Genomic DNA, 24,843 nt, shown 5'->3' with positions numbered 1-24,843 from the left:
GGGAATTTAGCCCTTGAAGGCACTTCTGTCGAATTAAATGGGATTGTTCTTGCCAAAGTGCAGAAACATAAGGCCATTGGGCCAGCAATCAACATGGTGCAAGTCAGTGTGGCTCCAGTGACTGCGGGGGAGCTACTCAGATTTTCTTCAGCTTACTTTTTGCAGTTAACTTACATTGTGATTGCTTCCAGTTGATCTTGTTCAGTGTGGGGACAGTCATTTTCATGCTCCTGTAATTGAGAACGGGATTTACCACTTTATTCAAAATTATCCTGCTGTGGTGGCTTACTCTGTGTTTATTTTAGGTTTTTGGCGTCCACATGAACAAATGGAAACTGGATAAGAAGCTAGGGTGTGTGTGCCTTTCCCTTTATGGCATCTTCCTGTGTTTCTCCATCATGACAGAATTCAATGTTTTCACTTTTGTGAACTTGCCAATGTGCAGAGATCACTAATGCAGGTGGCAGACTGTCAGGAGGAACTTCCTTCTTACCTGTGCAATACAAACCACGGCTGGCATCTCCTGAATGCGGTGCACCTCCAAGTCGTGAAGTATATCCTGTTCACTGTTCATAGGACCTGTAGCCCCATCTCAGTTTACCTTCTCCCTGAACCCCACAACCTGGAAGAATCCTGCATTGATGTGAAGATTATTTTTTTTCAACATTCATGTAATTTCCTAGCTCAGTTTTTGAACAGTGACTGGGACTCTAGGTGAACTGGCTGCTAACTGGCATCAAGCCAGGCAAAACTGGTCTGCTACAATTCCTTTTTAAGTTATTTGATGGAAGACTAATCTAATTTATGACTTAAGACTATTGCTACAATGCTGAAGAGGGTACACCGTATTGGGGCTGATTTTCAATGAGAATTCTGGGATTTTTTGGTTGCTTTTTTTTCCCTTTTTTTGTTGTTGTTGTTTGTTTTGGTTGTGATTTTTTATTGCCTGAGATCAATGTCCTCTCTTTCAGCTTCTCCTTCTGAGCTTTGGGTCTTCTATAACAATCCAAAAGTCACAGGGCAGTGTAATACGGGAATTTAATTCAGCATATGAGTGGACTTACTGTTTATTAAAAGCAGACTGTCAAGGCAACAGACAGACTCTTTACCATAAATAATGAGTCCTGTACAGGTATGATGAGGAATGTGAGGTAAATGTGGATTCAAAGGATAAACACTGCTACCATTTTACTATTAATGTTGGTGTTTTATTAATAGGGTGTTTATGGTATTTCCAAGCAATAGCTTGATTGCCAGCCCAGGAGGGCTACCAAGGAGGCGTCCTGTTTTTTAGTGATCTACACCTGGACATGGAAGGTCAGAACTTTATTTGCTTCATCAGACTTCTTGTAGTTTAGGGGGGATTCTATAGTTTATGTCTTATTTGTTCTGAGAAGGACATAAGTATGTGTCAAAACTTTTCTAAATGAGTTACAGACACTGGTTTCTTTAAAAGGAAAGAGGCATATTTTGCACAGACATAGTTACTGAAGTCATAATTTGCCACTCTTTAAAGAATACACTGGACCTGGCCACATATTTGTCTTTTTTTGTAAACAGTTGAACTTATAAAGAATCATGTGGATTCATCACATCTCCTTTAGGAAGGAGGAAGATGGAGAGAGAGATGGCACTTTTAAAATGTGGAATATCTTCAATGCAGACTCGCTCACAGATCTTAAGTTATTGTGGAAATTTAACTATTCATTGTTCCAGTATTCTTGCTAAATTTTGTATAATTCTGTATTAATATGCAGGCAGATTCCACCCCATCAGAAATGCTATCACAACTACATTCATATGTATTGATACTGTGGATTCTTGCCAGTGCTGGCTGTTGTATTTACTTTAAGCACTGATCACTTCTGATTCATTTGGTATGTTTTTCTTCTTTCTTGTATAAATTCTACTACGAAGTGTGATAAGATACTACCAGCTAGGTGAATGTTTTTGTCTATGGTACAAACAGTGGCAAATATTGGTAGTGAAAGTATAACAAACCCTAGGTCTCAGAAAAAAACAAAAAAATAAACAAACAAGCAAAAAAAGCACCACTACCAACAACAAAAATACCTAAACCATAGTAGGAAAGAACCCTCCAACTAAAAAAAAAAATACTATTTACAGACATCCAATTTTCAATTCATTTGCATTTTTGGACTTGCTTATTTTGGCATACTTTTCTTTGGACAAAATGATGTAAATCAAAATATTTACACCTTGTGGTTTCTATTCAGCTCTGCACCTTATTTTCTTTCTTTGTTACACTAAATGTGTGGAGGCTTTGGCAGCCGTTGCACTGTGCATGTTGGGGAAGTCCATCGGAAAAAGCCATGCCCTGCTGGCCTTGGTGAATAAAGCGTGCTTGTGGATGCCTGGCAAGAAGAAGGAAGGGCCCAGGGACAGAGAAAAGAGAGTCAATGACACGTCTGCATCATCATTTTTCATTCTGGAAAACAGTTGTCTTGCTACGTGTTGAGCTATGCAGCCTGTTGTTGAAGCAGCCTTCTCCTAACTGTGCCTGTGTTAGGAAGCCCATCTTGTTGCTTTTTTTGTTGTTGTTTCTTTCTTTCTTTGTTAATGAGATTAATAATAACCACTAAAATGCCTAAAATACTTCCTTAAATCAAACAATGTTAGCAGCAATGTGGCACATTTCAATAAAATCCACCCCACAGACACACAGCTATACTCTTTGTAGCAAGATGCAGTCAGTCCAAAGCAGTGTTTCCTTGCTGGCAGAAGGACAGATTTGGGGAAGGAAAACAACAAAACAAAACAAAACAAAACAAAGAACAAAGTCGCACATCCAGGGCCTATTATTACTTCTATTTTGAATATTTATACTGCTGCTCCAATGGAGCCAGTTGGATCTATTTCTACGAAATAGCTGTTACCTATCCCATGGCACAAAAACTGCGTGACTATTTTTTTAGGAACCTTTCTTATTGGTGTGCATTAAATACTGTAGCATATCGTAGCTTTGCATTGTATGTGAAACCTGTAATACCTTGTTTTGAAATGTGTGTGTTGTGCAAGAATATTCTGCGAGTTATTTGTTCTAAGCAGAAGCAAAAGGTACATTGAACTGCCATTATCTGTGCCATGTATGACTTGATAAGTACTTCCTGTGTTGACAGTTTCAGTGAGTTGTGCTTGTGATTTGCAACCAAATCAATCGGTGCAGACCTGGTTTGGAACAGAATAGACCAACTGAATGTTTTGTCTCCCAAAATGAGAGCCTGTCAAGTTTGCTAGCATAATCAAAGCTCATAGAAGAGTCCCCACAGCAACAACCTAAGCAATTTTTAGCATCCTTCCTGTGTGACATCTCCAGAACTTGAACAGACAGGTACATGCAAGTATAGAACATACTAATAGCTTTACCTTGCAAAGCTGAGTGGGTTCTTTTTCTTCGGGCATTCAGTTCTGAGAGTTGCAGGCATGAGGGTGGCTGGGCCTTGTTTGCTGGTGCAAGGGCCACAGCGCCCAGTGCTCCCTGAGGCATGGAGCCCCTCTGCTCACAGTGCCTCTGCTCCCACCTGCAGGAGGCCAGGGGGTCAGAGTCGGGAGGGGGTCAGAGTCGAGCTGGGCTCAGGACATGACTGTGACTCATTTGGGTTTTTGCTGTTCTGAAAGCAACGTTTACCTTCACATTTGAGGCTGCTCTGGTCTTGGGACCAGTCGAGTGTTATTGTTTCCATTCCATGCAGTTTCATACAATCCTTAATGAGCATTTCAAAGGGGGATGAAAAAGCTTTTTCCTCAGTGGACAGCGCTTCACCACAGCTCTTGCTCTGACCTGATTTTGTCTCGATTGGTGTTAAATATGCAATCCCTGGCTAGTGGCAGTTCTGCTCGATGTGCAAGTAGCCTTCCTTTGACACCATTTCAAAAGTGGAATGAAATGACATGAGGAAGTCTTAAGTCATGCTGCAAAAACTGCTTTTGTCCCTACCACAGCTGATTTTTTTTTTTATTTTTGGATGTACTGCACTTTTTGGTAGATAGCTTCTATCAATCAGAACACCAATCTGAAATGTTTGCACAAAAAGAGATTTTCACTCATGTAATTTGTTGTGTTTTTTTCCTCTCTGTTTACACTTCCTGCCTTGTTTTTAGCTTTTTGTCTTCAGCTGTGTCATTGAAATTAATTAGCATGCTTTGGATTTGTGATGTCTGTGCCTGTGAAAACGAATGCTCATTCCGAACTTTCAGATGTATGACTGGCTTTTTTTTTTCCTTGACAAAACAGATCAGGAAGAACAGCAATCTAGTTTTAGAAACACTACATTCAATGTAGGTGGAGCAACCTGAGTGTAACATTTAATATCCTGCTGTCAGAACAGTATTTTTATATGACTTTTCCAAATAACCACGTTAATACTTGTAAAATAAAATGTAAACTTAATATTGTTGCATAACTTTTTAGAAAACCACAACTTTCTGCTGATTGACAAATGTTTCTTATATCAGGATTTTTGAAAGCCCTAATCCTTTCAAAATAATCTCACAGAGATGCAATAGTATCAGGTTTATCTATTTCAACATTTCAGCATTGGAAATTTTAAACTGCTTAAATATGTACTTTAAAAATCAATCTCGATGGACACTGCTTAGCTGGATTTAAATCCACCCTGTAATCATGAAGTTTCACTTGACTGGTAACCAACTTAAGTTACTCTATAACAGACTTAAACCCAGGTAAGACTGTCCATGTTAGGTTTTGTACAACTTTAACTGAATCAGTTCAAAGCCATATTTTAAAGGAGAGTGGTGAAAGACCTCAAGACCTCAGTGACTTTGCTTCAAATTAGAGGAACTACAGAGTTTGAATAAACTTAATGAGTGTACCATATATAATGCAAGGCTTAATGGAAGAGAGTTTTTAATATTCATTAATTTGAGTGAAAATTGACCTCTCTCAAAATTAGCAGTAAAACTCCTTTTTTTTTTTTTGTAAGGTCAGTATATATACATCTTTGCGGCAGTGATTCCTGGTAAGGACTGTTGTTCTGTATTTTTCTAAGGATGAGTTAACTCTTTATTTTATTTTCAATATAGATAAATGAATTCCTATTAATGTGACTAAGCACCTCTCAGGAGCTTTACATGAATATTCTGTTAGTGGTGAGCACTTAGTGGCCTCAAATCTGAAGCATATTTCATAAATGCATCTACTTCCACACAATCTGCTCTGAGTTGTTGGTCTGAATCTCCAAAATCCATCTCAGCTGTGGACAAATCCATGCCTTGTGGAAAAGGTTTCTTTATTAGCAGGAAAGCAGTCAGGGAAGAAAATGGCAATTCTTTTCATTGCAAGCCGGGATATGTAGCTTGGCTGTGAAATCTATCATTTGCCACCCTGCAATAGGTAGAGATTTAGGCCGAGTTATCCAGGTTGAATATTCATGAATATGAAAGGACTAAAAAACAAGACGTGAGGGTCTGAGGGAACTGGGGCTGTTCATTCTGAAGAAAAGGAGGCTGAACAAACCTCATTGTTCTCCATAGTTACCTGAAAGGAGGTTATAGCAAGGTGGGTTTTTGTCTCATGTCTTAAGTGACAAGTGATAGGACAAGAGGAAACAGATTCAAATTGTGCAGGGAGAGGTTTAGACTGGAGGTCAGGAAGAATTCTTTTATGAAAAGAGTGGTCAGGCAATGGAACGGGCTGCTCAGCAAGATGGTGGAGTAACCATACCGAGAGGTATTTAAGAGAGGTGTGGACATGGCACTTATGAACATGGTTTAGCGGTGGATTTGCAGTGTTAGGTGGTGTTTGGATTTGATGATCTTAGAGGTCATTTCCAACCTAAATGATTCTATGATTCTGGGAAATTTGGGCAGAAAGATCTAATTTCAGAAAAGCTTCTTTAAAAGCACAACTTGTGTAAAGCTTCAGATTTTGTGATGTATTTGTATAGTTATTATAACTATATCCTGGTATATTTTAGGTATTTTTTTATTTCCCTTTTTCTAATTGCCTTGTAGAACAATTTTTAAAATTTCCACACCAAAAGAATGAGACAAATCTTGTCAACATAATATTCATTCACCAGGTAGAGTTTGAATGGTGCTAAAAATCAATGTACTAACTTTAAAACAACAGTTTCACATAACATTTTTTATTGTCAGTTGAGGGAAATGACTGAACCTACGAGGACAGTTGTAGCTGATTACAGATTTACTCAGATTTAGAGTATTTGCCTTGTGGGTTTCCCATGAGCACGTCTGGCAGACAAAGTAGACAGCAGGGATTCCCAGAGGAGTAATCCCTGTTGCTGAATGTTTTTTGATCTCATACTGTAATGGAAGAAGGGGCTGCTGGTACACAACACTTCTTTGTCACTGATATTTCCCTGCTAGCTTGGAATAACACTTGCTCCTTTTTCATAGCAGAGACACAGATTTCCCATAGGTCTGAGTCCTAACCTTAATTCTGATAAGTGTTGTCTCCTAGCAGATAGACATTTGAGCAAAGGAAGAAACAAGTTCTGTTAACTTTGTAGAGACAGAGATTTCATCATGGAAGGAGTTCACTGCAGAAATGTCTTGTGGAGAAGGACCTGTAATGTAAGCATTCTTTAGTAATCATAGGGGTATTACCAGTAGGAAATTCTGCTCTTAGGACTGAAAAATAAAAACCTCTTCACTCGTTCACTGAGGTCTATTTATAACAGATGAGGTCATTTGGGTAAAGCAGTCCTTGAAGTAGGCAAACCACCAGAACTCTGAAGGAGACCTGTTATATTAGTTCCTGTGAAAAAGGATCTTATCAGTTTTCAAAGTTTTCAAAGGCAAATAACCATGGGACAACAGGAGCACTGATTTGCTTTTGTCCTCTGGGATGTTTCTCGTTTTGTGCAGCTACTGATTTCCATGACTGGGTTGGTCTGTGGGAAATCTTGACCACCATGCAGCTCTTGTCCCAGAGCATGTCTTCTCCATCTCCCTGTAATAACATCCACTGGCCAACAGTAGCACATGGGGTGAGGGTGTTGGGGTAGCCACAGACTGACTTTCTCTCAGCCAGGATGAGCACGGCCTGCACTGCTCAGCTCAGGTTCATTTCTCACAGCCCTGGCTTCAGGGTCCAGGGGGTAACACAAAGTGCATGTTCCTGCAGCATGGTGGTGGGAGTGCGCTGCCACTGTTCCTGAGGTCATACCCTGCCAGTGCAGGGGCACAGGGGTATTTACACCTCTTCCTTGGCCTGGTTCTCATTCCAGCATGCTTGGTCAGGCTGTGCATGGCCAGGCTCCTAAGCTCCAAGTCCACGAAGTACCAAAGCCCTTGCTTAACTTGGAGCTCATACCTTGTTGTGCACAAGTCAGTGCATTGAAGGTTAAGAACATGCTTGGGTGCTTTGCTGAGAAGCTCGCTTTATTGAATCCAGCTCTTTGGCATCACCAGGCTTTATTTAAGTGCTTGACAAAAGCAGCACTTGAAGTCAAAGTGTGTAGGCTCTTGTAGGGAGCACCTGCAGCAAAGTGTTCCCATTGGAAGAGGCAGGGAGGAAATATTGTATGATTAATGAGCAAATAACGCCAATGAGGAGAGCCCATACCAAATGTGCCGTGGGTTTAAATAAGGAACGTGACTTCTAAAAGTTTTTGTCAAAGTTTTAAAAACTGTTCACCAGGACTCAGCTACTGAGAAGGTTTTTACTACTGATGCAGTTTAGGAAATTAGATTTGGCTTTACAGATCTCAGTTTGAGATGGTGCTTTCCTGTGTGGGTCTCTAAGGAGGCAGTAGCCCATGTTAGCAGCTCTCCTCTGCAAACAGGACCTGTTGCTGAGCTTATTAAAGTTAAAGCATAGTTTCTTCACCAAACTAGATGGATCAAGCCTGGGGCAGCCTGCAGGTGAGATGTAAGCAGCATACCTTCTGTGGCACCCTGTGGGTGTCTGATCAGCAGCTCCTGCTAGCACAGAAAGGAGAACTGGGCCATTCCTCTGCGTGCCATATGCTAGTGAACTCAGCTAGTGTTCTTTGTTGTGCTTCTAAAGCACGCATGGGGCTTGATTATTTTATTTTATTTTATTTTATTTTATTTTATTTTATTTTATTTTATTTTATTTTATTTTATTTTATTTTATTTATATATATTTTTTGAATTGGAGGGTCTGGTTTGCTTTTGGAAGAGGTAGAAAAAGAACTTTGCATTCAACCTTTGGGCTAAAATACCACAGCAGTAGTTTTCTGTAGTGTCCCAGCTTCATGCAACCACATGTGTAGGCACAAAGACTATGAAGTATGAAGGGTTGTCTCCAGGCCCCTCAGAAGTCAACAGAATGGTGCTATTTGACTGCTCTTGAGCCAACACTTGAAATTAAGTTGAAAGTCATGATGCAAAAACATGATTTACATCCTGTCTTTGAGTCCTGGTGCAGCTTATTTATAAATAGGTATAGTTGCTCTTGGCAGGACTGTGGTAGTGAAGACGCTTTACAGGACTTGGTTCTGTATTAGCATCCATGTCATTTCTTGATTTCACTTTGTTGAGGACAGTCCTTATTGAGAAGGGTGAATTTTCTGTAGGATGGCTAATTAGGATGCCACACTGTGGCTATAGAAACAAATCCAGTCTTCAGCAGAAGGCAAACTTCCTTCTTGGCTGTTACAGACTTATAATTATGTCTTGTAATTTTCTTAGCAACTGCTAAGATAATGACAGCTATGCTGTACAGCAAAGGGAGAAGGGAATGGGAAGCTGGGGGAAGGCGAGGGAGAAGATACACCCTGTAATACTGTCATTTGTGATCATTTGAATGATGAGGGCTTGACTTTGCCTCATGTTATCTATAAATACAGTGCACCCTCTCATGCTGCATCAAGGGCACCAGCCTGTATACAGATGTGCTATGTCTGGAGCTGTGCCAGGTGAAGAGGCAGTGACCCTTGCTCACCCTCTGCAGCCAGCTCCCTTGTCCTGTTGCTAAAGACAACACTGTCTAGCAGAGGTGCTTGCACAACAGTGCCCTGGTTGATGTCAGAACAATGGGAGTTTGTTTAAGCAGTGCAATGAACAGTTCTAGGAGTACAGTTGTTTCAGGAGGGCACATCTGTCTGGGATAAGGATGTTATATCTAGGAGGACGTCTGATAGAAATGAAATATACAGATACTGTAAAAGTGTTGGGAGGCATAATGAAATCTTTTTCAAAAGCAGACACACCTGTACACCCCACAACCTGCTAGTTTACTTAGGATTTTAGTTTTCTCCTGTTACAAAAATGCAAGGTTTTGCTTCCACTCGCTCACAACCTGAAACACTGGCTTTGAAGGCTGACCTAAATCTCCCTCCTTAACACAAGATCCATGCACTGGGCTAAAAGAAAGAGGATATAGTTTTTGACCCATTAAACTGAGGGGATAAAATGCAAGAATATCTTTGCTCAAAACACCAGACTCTAAGACAGTGTATGCCTACCATCTGCCTTCAAAATACCCCAAACCACTGAAATAACCAGTAACCACACAGTACAGGGGAAAACTTTTCACAGGAGGTCTTTTAAGATGAAAAAGGGAACTTTGTATGTGATGATATTTTATATTTTCAGTGGCTTCATTCCTGACTCACTTACAAATACACTGTATATTTATTCTGTCTGCTGCAAAATGAACAATATGGATACAACCCTGTTTGCAGTTTTGGTTAGGCAAAGGCACTCATTTTGCAATAAACATAATTGATCTAATTAGGTGATTCTGTATCTGACGTGGGCACTTTAAGCTTTATGGAGCCAAACTCTGCTGTACTGTTTTTACTAAGAGAATCAGTCATAAATTCATGTAATTTTGTTGGCAGGTTTTTGGCCTTATTTTTCTTTTAATGTATAAACATGGGTTTATATTCAAGTAACATACATATATATATATACACACACACACTTCATCTGGTATGTCTGCTGTTCTTAAAATAAAGCCTTGTGGTAACTGGCTGCCATTTGCTTAGGAATAAAGCCCTGTCACGGCAACTGCTAAGATGCTAAATTATATCAGTATTTAAAGTAGTTTCACATGTATCTATTTATAAATACAAAAGATGGTTATGAGTTTTTATTTGTTTCCACATTGTATTAGCAAGGTGTTGTTAATGGTGCATGGCAGTGGTATGTCTACAATACAGCAGGTCAAAAGTTTAAACTGCTTATCTTTGTACATCCAGTAATATAATAATAAAAATGTACATCCAATAATATAATAGTAATATTATTACTCATTCAAAATTCCAGTTGCATATTCTGAATGTAAAGACAGGTTTAAAAAAAAAAAAAAAGGAAAAAAACAATATGCATGAGACATTGAGAAGGTTAGGAAATTCTGCACTGAAGTATTTATGTTTTATTTATTTATCTTTCACTAAGTGTTGAGCCTCCAGATCAAGATGCTGGCAGGGGTATTAGGAACCTAATTTCAGTTCCCACCTAAAGCTAAAGCACGTAGCAGGTTTTCCTGAACTAGTCAGATTAAACCATTGAAAGCATTGTAACATTCTCCTGAGTGGCCACAAAAAGTGTCAAGACCTTCTCAGCTGCTTCATGTAACTTAGTTTACTAGAGAAGCTGGGTAACACTGAGACCCAAAGGTGCTTCTGCAATGCTCACGGCTTGATCACAAGAGTAGAAATATACAAATAGCAAATACTTACTTCACTGTGTCATGTTTGTAATACCACTGTCACGAGGTACCATTTTCAGCAATTAAAATTCACATTTCTTAAAATACGAACAAGTAGGGTGGGTCTTTTTTTTTTTCTTTTGTTGTTGTTGTTGTTGCTTGGTTTTGTTGGTTTTGTTGTTGTTGTTCCTGTTTGTTTTTTTAAAATAATCCTCCCTTGCCCAGTTTTCACAGGTCATTTTAACAATTAATGTTAATTCATCTCTGGTTAAATGTAATGATTTCTCTTTAAAACAGTTTTCATGTACCAGCAAATGCTTGGGTGAAGCTGACATACATTGTCCCAGCTTCATAATAGTGATTACCATTTACAGCAGGCAAGGATCTCCCCCTTGACATCCTGAAGTAAAATGAGCCCACCACTCACAGATGTCATACTTCCCTGTTTCTGCTGTGTTGCTTTGGTTTCAGGTAGGTCAGTAGATCTCCACTGTAGAAAAATATATCACGTGTCATTGTTGTCAATGTGAATTACAGTAGGGCTCAGTGCTGGGAAATAAAAGAACAATGGTGTCATTTTACAGATAAAAATTTACTTGGAGGAGGGGCAGAAGCTGGAAGCCTGTACTTCAGCACCTCTTAAAGACTTGGGGATTTCTCAGATTAGGAAAAAAAAAAAATTAAATGAAGATAAAGGCTGATTGCATAATGTATTGCATAAATCTTTCATAATTATTCATATATTTGTGAAGATTTGCATAAAGTGAACTTCCACATACTGTCAAGGACAGACTTCAGATGAGTTCTTCCTCCTGGATTTTCAGAAAACAATCTTTTTCTTTCAGTAGTGTCACTGGTGAATCAAAATGTCTGATTGTAACATACATTTCTTTATCTCAAAATTGTGTTACAAAATTATACAATGTTTGAGCAAGCAGAGAACTCAAACTACGATATGATGAGTTCATGAAAGAAGCCAAAGCGGGAAGTTTGTGGAATAACTTGGTTCTTAGGACTTTTTTACACACATGACAAGCACAAGACACAAGCGTGAATCCGTATTTATACTGCACACAGGGAGAGCAAGTGCAAACGAGAGTACTATGGCATCACAAACAGCTGGTTGCTGTTTAGCTGGGATGCTGGCAAGCTCTGCAGGGATTGCTTTTATGTGGTGCTTTACCTGAATACTATTTGATCTTTACAACTCCTGTCCTCCTGATGAAAGGGGTTTCTTCCCAGTGAGAAACATGGCATCCCTTTATCAGGGAGAGAGGTACACCAGGAATAATGTCTCTCACTCAGTTCTTATGCTAGCTTCACGAGCGTGCATTTTATCTCTTACATAAACACTTGAGCAAACATGTCTGTAGCAGTCTACATGCCTGAGAGAGGGACTAGGTCTTCGCCATGCAATGAAGATTTAGGAATGAATTTTGTTTAATGTTCCCTTGAGGAGCAGTTCTATTGTCTTTGTTGCCAGTCCTTTTAAAGCTGGGATTCATTACTAGGCCCTTAATGCAGGCAGTATTTGCAAAAGATGATTAGCAGAATGATAAATTCTGTTCATCCTCACATTAAATGTTTGGTTTCAAGACTGAAGCAAAAGAAGTAAGATGTTTCTGGTTTTTCGTTGTGGTCGTTTTGTGTTTTTTGTTTGTTTGTTTTTGTTTGTTGTCTGCCAAAGTAGTGTGTGCCTGGAATCCTTCAGTAAGATTTGGCCATGGTCCTGTGTTGCTGTGGCCAGTGCAGCAGTCGGGCAGGCCTGGTGCTTCTTGGCCCTCTGTGGGCACAGTGGGGCTCAGGCATCTGCTGGCCCAGCAGCTAGCCACTTGGGATCTGCTAACAGCTTGGGGCTCTTGTGGAAAACTTGTTTGGTAACATTACTGGAGTCTTAAACAGTTGAATGCAATCCCTACTGTGGCTTTTTCAAACTGTGATGAAAGCATACAGATTTTGCTGAATTGCATGCATGATAAGTTTTTTACTTGATGGTGCAGTGAAGCTGCAGGAAGCAGAGCAAAAAAAAAAAAGCAACTGATACAAGCACCTTTTGTTCAATTCAGGATCAAACAATGTTATCCGAATGCAAAGATTGTGTGATACTTCTGACCATAAGGAAGAAAATGCAGGTGGAACTGAGTGCGAATGCACATAATGCATATGTTTATTTACAGTCAGCCAGGAAAAAAAATAAAATCCGTGGTTTATAGTAATACAGTTCTATTCAAAATAGCTTTTTGTTAAGTCAGCTTAGAAATGTTAACATGGTGGAGCCACAGACAAAACATTTGTTACCTTTTGAAATGAGTTACAATGGTTTTGTCATACTTGTACGAGTATTATAAGGTCAGTCTTTCTGTATGTTTGTTTTACAGCTTGTTGTAGAATAGTCTTTTATGCATAGCTGTTCTGCTTGCCTGTGTAAATTACAAATTTAACAGAAATTAAAGCATGCATTTTTCTCTGTTTGCTGGTAACCTATGAAATTAGAAACTTGTATTTCTGTGTTTTTAATGTGTTATACTATAAACAAAATTCACAGCACTATTGTCTATGGAATATCAAAAAGTTTTATTAGAATGAATTACTTTAAATGTTTTGTCATTTGATTTAATAATGTGTCAGACATCTACACTAAGACAATATAATGTTTATCAATAAAAATATCCTCTCTTTGTACTAACTTAACACTTCAGGGCATGCTTGGACATAGGCATTGAACACCCCTGTGGGTCACAATACCAGTGATTTATTCATTTTTTGGCAGAATTGTGAGAATACTTGGTACCACTCTTTTGACCTGAGCATTGAGCTGAAGAGGGAGCGAAGGAAGAATGAAAGAGAGTTTTTATACCTCATATTTCCTCCACCACTTAACGTACATTTGCTGTAAAGCTGTGTGCACCACAGTAGTTCATGCAGAAGCTAGCTGGCTCATGTGAACTGTACATGTCAGACTCCTCTATAGAAACAAACACTGAGGGAATTGTATTTGCTATTAGCTAATGAGCTAATTTCTGTTCGGTTACAACAATATAGGTCTGAAATTACTGCACTGAAATAAGTCAATTTTTGAAGCCATAGGATTGTATGAGGTAATTGTCACTCTCCCAGCTGGCAGGATTCTGTGCCTGCGACCGTTCAGCCCTAGCCAGCTGTGGTTACAAGGTCCAGTCCTCTGAAGTCATTCCTGAAGTGATACTTTCAGTAATGCTCAGAATAGTAATGAGGACTAAGTGCTTTATAAGAGGTTCAGATGCATCCAGTTTTCACTATAGAAAATTGCAAATAACCTGTGGAGAGGGCTTGTTAGAAGGCGTAGTTCTCAAGTAGCAAAATACTTGGGCCATTTTTATGCTCTGTGCCAGCAGAACAGAGACTGCTGAGCTTCCCTGCTCAATCTGAGCCTGCCCTGGTGGCAGAATTCTCATTTCTTTTACCTAACCTGATAAGAAGGTTGTGACCCTTCATCTGACACCCCCCCACACACACCCATCTTTTCTCTGAGAGCGATGTTTAGATCTATGAATGAACAGGCAATTAACTGGGACCAGCTACCTCAGCTGAAGTGTCTTTGCACGTCTTTGTAACAGCCACTGCCAAAATGACATCTTTCTTCCATACCTCCCACATCCACAAAAATGGTGGTATATCCTATGCAGAAGGGATTATTTATTACCCATACGCAGCTATTTCTGGGTGCAGAAAAGATGTGCATACTGATCCCTTATCTCTGTCCATGAGTGAAGGGATGAGGTACAGCCTTTGATGTTAGTGCAGAAAATGTCTTTCATTGCTGCAAGCCCAGCAGTTATCTTGAAAATATTTTCCGTTGGTTCGATTGTTTGCATTCTGACTCTGTGTGCTGGCAACGTAAAAGGTATGTTGGAATCCATAAGGATGCGCTATCACTGTAGAGACATCCCCATAACAAGTTTACTGGTTCAAAGATAATCTTTATTTTCATCACAATTTGAAGCTGTTCCAGGTGTCTGTTGGACTCTGAAGATATTCCCACTCCCTACTCCCTGACAGAGTGATATGCCAAATATGCATCTTTTGATTCAGCCTTGTAATTACTTTACTTTATAAAAATTCCATTTAATTTACAGGTTGGAAAACTAGAATGTGGTTGCAGGGCAGATCATGGTACCAGGAATTTTACCTCATGCTGGTAGAATTGAAGCATTTTCCTTTCTTTCTGTTCATTTTTTGAACAAAGAAGTGCTTTGAGACAACCCTCACCCTAAGTGTTTTATAGCTTCCCGGGACACAGGAAATAAAAACAGCATGTGCTTGCGGAGTAGGAGATACCACTGCCTCTGCTTGGCATCCAAAAAGAAGTGCAGTCAGCACCCATTCAGTTGAAACAGGCTGTGGACAGACCCACCTCTTGAGACAAGCGATGGGATCATGCATCCCAGAAGGGCAGAGGCATTTCCCTGCAGCTCTCAGTCACAGCCCTCAGTGGATGGCTACAGTATCTGCCAGCTCAGTGGGCTGGCCAGTCAGATGTTCCAACTGGGGCTTCTCCCTGTCCTTGCACGGAGTGCCTAGACATGTTAACTGTACCCTAGCAAGAAGGTGCTTAATGGTTAGCGGTTTCAGTGCCAAAACCTCTTATTAGTCAGCATTTCCTTATCCCTGGTTATGGGAACTACACACAGGAACTCCCAACCCATTGTGCTTTCTGAAAAGCTCCTGAAGCAAAGAGGAGACATATGGCTATGCTTCTGAAATGGAAGTATGCAGGCACAGAACTCAGGACAAACTGCAGGTATGTTGATTTTTTATGTTTGTTTTTCCTCCCTGTGGTGATGATAATCAGACCTCTTAGCACAGCTGAGCAGCTGCCCACTTCCCCTCCAGCTGCTGTAAGTGGGCTGCAGCAGTAGTGAGGGAGAAGGAGGCTTGTCTTCAGCCTCCAACTGTTGGGAACAAACAGCGCTCTGTAATTGGTGTAACCTTCTTCATGGTGCCAAGCAAATCACTAGAGAAGAGTAGGATGGAATAAACAAAAACAATTAAATACCATAGCCTGGAGAGAGCAGGTGCAATGAAAGCACTTCAAACCAGAGCAGTTGTTTATTATAATTGCTCACACAAGACAATTTTACAAGTGAGCCTTTAAAGAATGAATAAAAAATGTGGTATAATTAATGTATCAGCTGCAGTGGAAATGTCTCAAGTAACGCTTAAAAAGGAGCGCTGCTATTGTTTTTGTGTGTGTGAACTTAAATCAACACTTTTCTGCCTAAAATTTGTATTGACTGCAGTGAAAGCATGGATTCGAGAATTGCATTTTCTAACGCTGCAGAGCAATGTCATCTAGGGCACACAGACCTACAAATACCATCAGGAGCAGTATTCTTCTTTAGTGACAGAGCTTGATGGATTGTGTATGAATAACTGTTTCATCACATATGCATGAGGACTGCCAGGATTTGCTCATTTTCAATATCTGCTTCCAATTTTCTGGAGTGTACTCTCTGTCGTATGCTAAGAGATATTTTTGTCTCAGTAGGAAAATAATGAGTTTCTATATACCTTATTTCCTCTGCAAGTCCACCTGATACCTTTCATCTGTGTGGCACAGCTGGGATTATCAATTGTCTCTCTAATCTTCAGCTACTCAAAGACTCCATGTGACTGTGATTAGAGCAGTGATACACTTAGCAGATTAAAGTATTAAATCTAGTAGGCCAGATCTTGGTATCCTTAATCACAGAACTACTTACCCTTGTTACTCTGATCTTTATGTTCAGGTCTGGCTGCTATCACTGTATGGATCTGATTTAATGGAAAATGGCTCAAGAACCTGGGCCAGTTGCTGTTCTGTCCTCACTCCTGACTATCGCAGCTCCCTCTAGCACGAAGAGTGCACACCCTATACAAGTAGGTAGCAATCTCCTGAACTTGATGGAGGCCTTTGGCTATAACTTGTTATGAACTTGATCTCACATGTATTGCATCTTAGGCATGATCTAGTTCTCTTACCTCCTACTATTTGGCTTCATTGTGCTTGGCCTTTCTGAGGAGTAGTAACAATATTTAGTTACTCATAAGTCAACTTTGTTCATCTCTGTAGTAGGTTTCCTTATTCCACACAGCTGAATTTGCTCAGCACTAGAGAGCAAGAGCTTTAACTCAAATTAATCTGAAGAAATCTCGAACTGCAGGACTGCACACTAGCTTCTGGAACAGGCAGCTTTTACAAACAACTGCAAACCACTGGCAAAATATTTGAGTACAGCTTGAAAGCATGTTGATAAACATTAATATGTCTACTAATAAAGGCAAGAGCTTTTAACATAGCTACAGGCATTTTTTTTTTCCCTCCTTGAATAGTGGCACTCTTGTTGGTACCCAAGCAAAGGGAGGGCCTGATTTTTTTTCTAGGCTTGTTCTGGTCTGGTCTGGGTGCCAAGAGATGATAAAAGCAAATGACTGCTGCCACCTTAGAATGCCACTGCCTACAGGCACAAAAAAGCACATGCACAATGGCATGCTGCAGCAGTGGAAGTCTTGGGAAGCAAAAGGCAGAAGTTGACGGTACTAATTAAGAAGCTGAAATTGTATTAACACATTTTTGTTGGACTTAGCTCAACAGCGCACTGGTATAACATCCTACAGAAGTGACAGAAAATTAGTTGTTAACAGTACTCTCCAGTGATCTGTTTTCTCTTATATTGGTATTATATACCAGTTCTCATTGTAACTGGAGATTTGTAGCACAGTTGACTTTATTTAGCAAACAATTTTATGGCCAGACTATCTATTTTTTCCACTATCACTTTTTCCCCTTCTTTTCTTCTCCAGTAGTGTTGGAAAGATGAAAGGATGACTCAATCATTACCTTCCTGCAAGGTAAGACAGCCTTAAAAGAAGGACTGGAAATGCCAGCATCTATTTTTGGACAACAATGAGAGTGTGTTCCCCTTTGCCAGTACCTCCACCACCATAATGAAGGTAGAGACTAGTTTCCTCTGTAGCTGATAGTTCTGAGCACTTCAAAACTGATGTCCAAACTGGAGTCAGCTCATGTTGCTGTGCTTCTGCAGTATGTCTGCAACATCAGCAATTCCAAATTGAGGTGGAGTGAATAGACAGTTACCCAAACACAGATCTTACTACCTCTTCCCTACGTGCTGTCAAAAAGAAAAGTGTTCAGTAGTGTGATTAGAATATGGCTCTGACTCTCCCCAAATTCATTGGGATTAATCACAGCTAGTGTCTGGCAGTCATTGTCTCTCTGGGCAGAGATCTCATCCTTACTCTCATGTCACTTTGGCTCAAACTGTAGAGCGAGGAATAGTTTTTGGCATGTATGCAGCTGGAATGAGCCTTCGTTGGCAGCCAGAAGCTCATTACTGCTCCTTCCTGCCTTGATCCCTAATCCAGCAAGGCTGCTGGCAAGAGCAGGTGTGGAGGCTGTGGCACCTGATCCTTCCTTACATGGGAGCAGAGAGGGTTGCCTGCATGAGTCCTCTGAGAGGGCAGAACGTGTGTGGTGCCCTGGGTTGCTCTTAGCATGCACTCTGTGGGGGCTTTCTGAGAAAATTAGGGTTCTGGTCCATATCTTCTTAAAGAGCTGGTGTGTCAAAGTGCTCCCGAGTCCCTGCACAGGTATACATTCTATTTGAATATGCTTTTCAACCTAGTGTTTCCACTTAAAGAGAGGGAAGGTAAAAAGTGCTACTGAGCTGGAAATGTAATTATGCAGCATTTGCACTTATTCATTTTCTTCAAAGGAGTGTGAAGATCCAACTTGTTGGATTTCTCATCAGAATTTCATGATGAAAATTTGCCTTGATGTGGGGGAGTGTTGCAAAGCTGTTGGCCAGATCTCCCTTAATGGGACAATGCTGAGAGAGATGAACTTGAGAGCACAGTGCCATTAAATAATAAAAGAGTAATTTCCTACCATGGATGTAGAGACTAGCAACTGTAAACAATTTCATTCCAGTCCTTTCCAGTCTTATAGAAGGGAAACAAGACTGAGGAATTGTAAGGAGTGTGTCTGTCATTTGTACAGAAAATGGAAGATGGACATTTTTATTTTTCCATATTGAAAAGGCCCTATAAAGAAGCAGAAACGACCCTTTTTTTCCATATTTGTCTAGCCTCATTTTTGTCCTACTCGTGTAGCCTTTAGTTCAGTAAGTACAAGAGCACTGTAATCTTTAATATATTAAGATGTGCTCATGCCCTGCAGTTAATGGTGTGACCAGTAGAAAGAGTTAGTTGTTCAGAATTGTACAGGCATAGCTGGGAAGGGAACCAAGATACCTTGAAAACCAGGTAAATCCACAAGATACCATTTTTTTCAAGAAACATTCTCTAATATCATTAACAAGCTTTTAGCAAACAGCAAGTCATGGTGACTATGTTAGGCTCACCTGTGTGTAAGTATCCGTGTTCCCTCTGCTCACTGTATGAAAAATTCATTGGGAAAACTGAGCAAAACAGCTAGTTTTGCTTTTAAGCAGTTTTTGTTGTGTTTTCTTCATGCAGTTTGATTTTCACCTCCCTCCTCCCTTTGTTGTAACAAATAGCTGAGAGTTGGTGTTGTTTTACAAATCAGAGCAAGAAATCTGACTTACAGCCTGAAGTGTAATACACAAAATACTGCTAAGAGATAAGATTTTGAATGTACTTGTTATAAATGAAGTCTCAATTCAATATGAATTTAGTAATATTTATAAAAGGTATAAAAGGCAAGTAAACAGCACTGGGTGTGCGGGGAGTCTACGCTCCACCAACACGTACACACAAACATCAAACATTCTAAATATACAGAACATTGCTTTTACATACTAAACCTGAGTATGCCTATACATACGTAAAATCAGGAAAGGTAACAAACAATCCTTTAAGTTCCATGACTTAACAGTCTATTTTCCGTTCCTTTTCGTGATTACATACATGTCTCCATTTTCCATTCCTTTTGAGCAATATGTCTCGCTTTAAGTTGTCAAGCAACTCAGTCTTCGGGCCTTATGTATCCCGTTCTTCCTGGATCGAGGAAAAGCATATCCATCTCCTTTTCAAGGCCAATGAGGCCTGGGTCAAAAGGCACGTCCAGGTCAATGGGGGAGGGGGTAACAGCAAAAGCCTTCGATGGCTGTGGCAGCAGAGGGGCCCATGGCGTAGCAGTCGGATCAGTACAGGAGCCCGCAGCTCCCTCACTGTCTGGCAAGCCACATGTTTGTGATTGTGGCTCCACACGGCTCTTTAAGGCCTCAGAGACTGCTTGCCAGGTGCCGAGCAATCCCACTGCAACCTGGTCGTTTTTAGTTGCAGAGTCCCACACCTTGACATCAATTTGGTCCCGTATTTCAGGCCCATAAAATGTCCAATTGTTAATAAGGAGAACAAGCTGTAAGGCTACCAGGACAGTCTTTGTTCCTAAGGACGTATGATTCCCCATAATGCGCAGCTGCTTAGCAGCGAGGGGCAGTTGTGTGCGTGGCTCCGCTTCTCTCAGCTCGAGCTTCTCTCCAGCTCCAGTGCGCCCATTTCCAGCGACTTTCTGTACGAGCTTCTCTGAGCAGTTTGCTGAGTTTGGCCGAACCTGTCTTCGTGAGTCGATCAAAGTGCCTGTTCCCGTCCTGGTCTCCATTCTGCCAGCCTGTTCCTTTTCACTCCTTCTTTCTGCTTCTTTATTGATGATGTAACTTCATCATGTTGCCTTTTTTTTTTTTTTTCTCTTGAGGGCAGGCTCCCCTCTTATACCCTTCTCCCCACAGCAGTTCTTTTCCAAACAACTTTTCATTGGTCAAACAACTTTGCATAAAACAGCAACAGCAAACACCCATAAACATCCATGCCTTAATGGCTGGAGAACAAGAAACCAGAGACTGCATGGAGTCTCCTGAATCACCCTTCTTTGTTCCCTCTAAACTCTTTTATATTCCTGATGGCCTCATCATTAAGAGTCTAATGTTATCTCAACCACGGGGCTTTCCAACCCACGTGGCCACACTCCCAAATCTCCCCCTTCTTTATGAATATCAACCATTTTCTCGACACGAATTACCACTCCATATATAACATACTGAAGTGTCGTGGTTTAACTGGTCGGAACGCAGCCATTCGCTCGTCCTCCCCCCTCCCTCTCTGGGATGGGGGAGAGAAACGGGAAAGTGAAGCCTTGAAGCCTGTGGGTTAAGATAAAGGCAGTTTATTAAGACAGAATAATAATAATAATAATAATAATAATAATAATTGTACTACTACTACTAATGTGTACAAAACAAGTGATGCACAATGTAATTGCTCACTGCCTGCTGACCACTGCCCTGCCAATCCCTGAGCAGCTGTCCCCCCCACCCCGGCTAGCCACCCCTATATATTGTTCAGCTTGACCCCAGATGGGATGGAATACCCCTTTGGCCAGTTGGGGTCAGCTGTCCTGGGTCTGTCCCCTCCCAGCTCTTGCTTGTGGGAATAGAAATGTTGTTTTTGCAGAGTTACATTGTTTAGAAGGAGGGAATGTGGTACTGAGATATGCTTACAGTGATAAGAAAGTTTAGCAGGCGACCTAGTAAAATGCAGACAACCAGTCTCCTTAGGACAATTAGGTGAAAATCACGGTGTCAAGTCAAGTCAGATAAGTGAAGAAACATTACCACTTCAAACAGTAAAAATGTCAAAAGAAATTTGAAATTTAACAGGCCGGCAACTGAAGGCCATGCATTGTTTGTGAAGCATCAGATAGATTGTGAACCTGGATTACCCACTCAGTGGGGAAACAGGGGAGGGTCCTGCCATCAAAAGGTATATAAACTGTGTTTTGGAACTAGTAGATGCGCTCTCTCCTGCTTGTGGGGCGCCCGCCATTGCAATCGCGAATAAATTACTACTTCACTGAGATCCTCGCCTGAGCCTAAGTTATTGGCTACGGAGTGTTTCTCACAATTTGGGGGCTCGTCCGGGATCCAGTCACCTACTGGGGAGCCCCACCGCCGCAGCAGCAGGAAGGCATGCCCCGCTGATTTCAGCGGTCCTGTGCATCGACGGTGGCGGTTCTGCGGAAAGCTGACAGAGGGCCCGAGACTGGTTAAAGAGGCAGGATCCGTGAAGTAGTGGGGAAAGGAAGAAGGTAGGCACTCCGGGTTTTTAAGAATCGATCCGGTAACTCTGTGCACAGACCAAGGTAAGAAATATTAAGTATTGCCTTGGGGGTCGGGTATCTGGTGTATGGTAAGCCCTTGCACGGGGAAGTGCTGGCACTACACCAGGGGAATCTGGTGTACGGTAATCCTTGCACGGGGAAGTGCTTGGAAGTACACCAGGGAATCTGGTAAACTCAGGTGTGCGGTAACGCTGGCACGGGGAAGTGCTTGGCGGTACACCCCCATCTTTCAGTACGTTGGTGTGTGGTACACTGCAGAAGGGAAAATTCTGTAGCACATACTGGCGAGGGTTAGGAAAGATGGGAAGCACGAGTTCCAGGGAATCTGGTAAACTCATAGGTGTGCGGTAACGCTGGCACGGGGAAGTGCTCGGCGGTACACCCCCATTTTTCAGTACGTTGGTGTGTGGTACACTGCAGAAGGGAAATTTCTGTAGCACATACTGGCGAGGGTTAGGAAAAATGGGAAAATATGAGTTCCAGGGGACAGGGAGATATCCCTGGGGGAGTGCCTACTAATAGTTCTTCCTGAAGAATTATAAGAAATTGGAAACATAATCCCAAAATTAGAGGGGTTGTAAAAGTGTAAAAGAAAAATAATTTTTTTTTTTAAAAAAAAGGTTAAATATTGTGTATCAGTCTGGACAAAAGAACCAATTAAGGAAACAGCAGTATTTTGGCCAAAATACGGGTCTGATGAAAATTCAGGCTTTAAATTTATGTGTAAACAAGAAGATTCCTTTTTCAGAGAAGGAGCCAAGTTATGCTCCCTATAATCTTAATATTGAACTGGTGACAGCAGCAGTCACTCCAGGAAGGGAGACAGGGGCTGTAATTAACACTGTCCCTAAAGAAGGATTGTACTCTAGGTTCTGGCAAGAATTAGAACAAGGTAGAAGAGATATTGAGAATTTTGCCTTCCCTGATACTAACAGTACTAACAATAACTGTGTATCCTCTTAGGTGAACTACCCCCCCCCCCTCCTTACCAGCAGAGAGGTTAGAACTTTTAAGAAGGAGAGGAAGTCTTTATTCAAGGACCCCAACAGCCTAGTTGAACAATTAGACCAGTTCCTACGACCTGACTTATACTCTTGGGGGAGGGAATTATGTCTATAAGTATGTTGTTTACAGGGAAAGAAATGGGAATGATCAGGAGGAGAGCTGCTATACAAGAATGGGAAAGAGCTCATCCTCCAGGACCAGGGGTAATACCGGCAGGGCAGAAATACCCACTTGCCAATCCTGGCTGGAATAATAATAGTGTGCAACACAGAAATCATATGAGAGACTTGGGGTCAGAATGAGAAAGTACTTGGGGATGAGACCTGAGGACCCAGTATCCCAAGGGCTCTTGAAAGTTCATTGTGTGATTAAAGCCTGGCAAAATATGCAGAAAATGCTTCAGAAGGTGGGGGGATGTAGTGAACTCCTGCGGGAGGCCCTGGAGGTGTGTGTCCGGAGGGGAGATAAGAAGGAAAAAAAAAAAAAAAAAAAAAAAAAAAAAAGGAGAGCGAAACAATGGTATTGACAGTGCAGCGGGTAGTGAGGCAGAGCGTTGGAGAAAGAGGAAGAAAATCTTCAGGGGGAGTCAGGGCCAGGATGGAAAGGAGAGGAAGAGAGATGAAGGAATGGCAGGCAAAGAAGGCTGCCTGTGTTGTGGCCTGAGTCCTAGCAGAGACAGGCTTTGATAAGATGTTTTAAGTGTGGCCAGGCTGGCCACTTCGAATAGGAATATCTGGAGTGGAAGAAGGAAGAAAGAAGGAAAATTGGATGAAATACGCTATATTGATATGTTGTTTATCTTGGAGGGAAAAGGTATGGAATTAAGTTGGACCCTGACTGAGCCTTTGGTGCTGGTATTAGAAAAGTACAGGCTGGAGAAAGATAAAGGAAGTGTTAAAAGGGTTGCTGAAGGTGTTAAAGGTGTGGCATGTAGTACTTAACAGAGCTGTTTGAAGTTGAATGAGCAGGGAAAGGTGATGTAGGCATTATCTAAGTAACAGTCTAGAAGTTTTGGTATATTTGCTGTGGTGTTTGTTCAGTTTCCCAAGCATCGGGGAGGGGGGAACAGCCTGCTCCACCAGGGGCCTCTCCAGCGGCCGCAGGGGGGCTTCGGCTCCAGCGCCTGGAGCGCCTCCTCCCCCCTCCTTCTGCACTGACTTTGGTGTCTGCGGGGGGGTTTCTCGCTCTCCCAACTGCTGTTGAGCAGCAGGTTTTTGTTTGTTTCTTTGTTTGTTTGTTTTCGTGGATGTGCTCTCACAGAGGCAGGGACTGTATTGCTCATGGCTTGGCTCTGGGCAGCAGTGGGCCCCTTTGGGGCCAGATGAAATTGTCTCTTACCTGCCACGGGGAGGCTTCTGGGTTTTTCTCACGGGGGCTGCCACTGCAGTTTCCCACCCCCACACCTCTCACACCCCCCCGAACCTTGCCATCAAACCCAATACACTGGGGAACAGCTAGGTCATTACTGACTTGTAAAGTATCAGGGATTAAATTAACTAATGAAACCCTAAAAAGTGATGGGGGCAGAAGGGGCTGGGATAACAGTGCCACTTTTGGGGGATACCAAGCTGAGACCAGGGGATAAAATGATCACTGGGTAATTATTGTATGTACCCAAGGCAGGGACTAACTTGTTGAGAAGGGATTTGATGATTAAATTGGGCATTCAAATAGTAAATTGTTAGACTGGAATAACAGTGTTATTAATGGAGTGCTCGCAGGCCCTGAGAGCAAACATACATGTATATTCACCTCTTACTAGAAAGACCCTGAAATGGGGGCGGAAGCAACAATATAGGTGGACAATTTTACCTCAGGGGTTTACAGGGCCACCTATCTATTTGGGTAAGTTCTAAATATATATATATATATATATATATATATATTTTGGAGCAATTATAACCTCCCAAGGAGGTATTAATGTTAACAAATATGTGGATCATTTTCTATTGTCAGGACAGGAGAAAAGAGTTGTGAAGAAAGCTACTAACAAGCTATTCAACTTTCTGGGAAAGCAGGGCTTGGGAGTATTAAAAAAAAAATAAATAATAATAATAAAGTACAATATGGA

At 41.3% G+C, this 24,843-nt stretch overlaps 1 protein-coding gene across 6 annotated transcripts in view; it reads left to right on the top strand.

Annotated features, from left to right (window-relative positions):
- Positions 1-24,843, top strand: part of LOC101793955 (sodium/potassium/calcium exchanger 3) — a 303,296-nt gene that overhangs the window by 183,418 nt on the left and 95,035 nt on the right. The window contains exon 17 of one of the 6 annotated variants that reach the window (XM_027453151.3): positions 306-13,325. The exons of the other annotated variants lie outside the window; for them this stretch is intronic. Coding sequence (XP_027308952.1) covers positions 306-455 — 150 coding nt within the window. The 3' untranslated portion in view covers positions 456-13,325. Of the gene's footprint in view, positions 1-305; positions 13,326-24,843 lie in introns of those variants that run through there. 6 annotated transcript variants of the gene reach the window in all.

The sequence above is a fragment of the Anas platyrhynchos genome, chromosome 3, assembly GCF_047663525.1.
Source record: "Anas platyrhynchos isolate ZD024472 breed Pekin duck chromosome 3, IASCAAS_PekinDuck_T2T, whole genome shotgun sequence".
Classification (NCBI taxonomy): Eukaryota; Metazoa; Chordata; class Aves; order Anseriformes; family Anatidae; genus Anas; species Anas platyrhynchos.
This window is presented reverse-complemented; position numbering and strand designations above follow the sequence as displayed.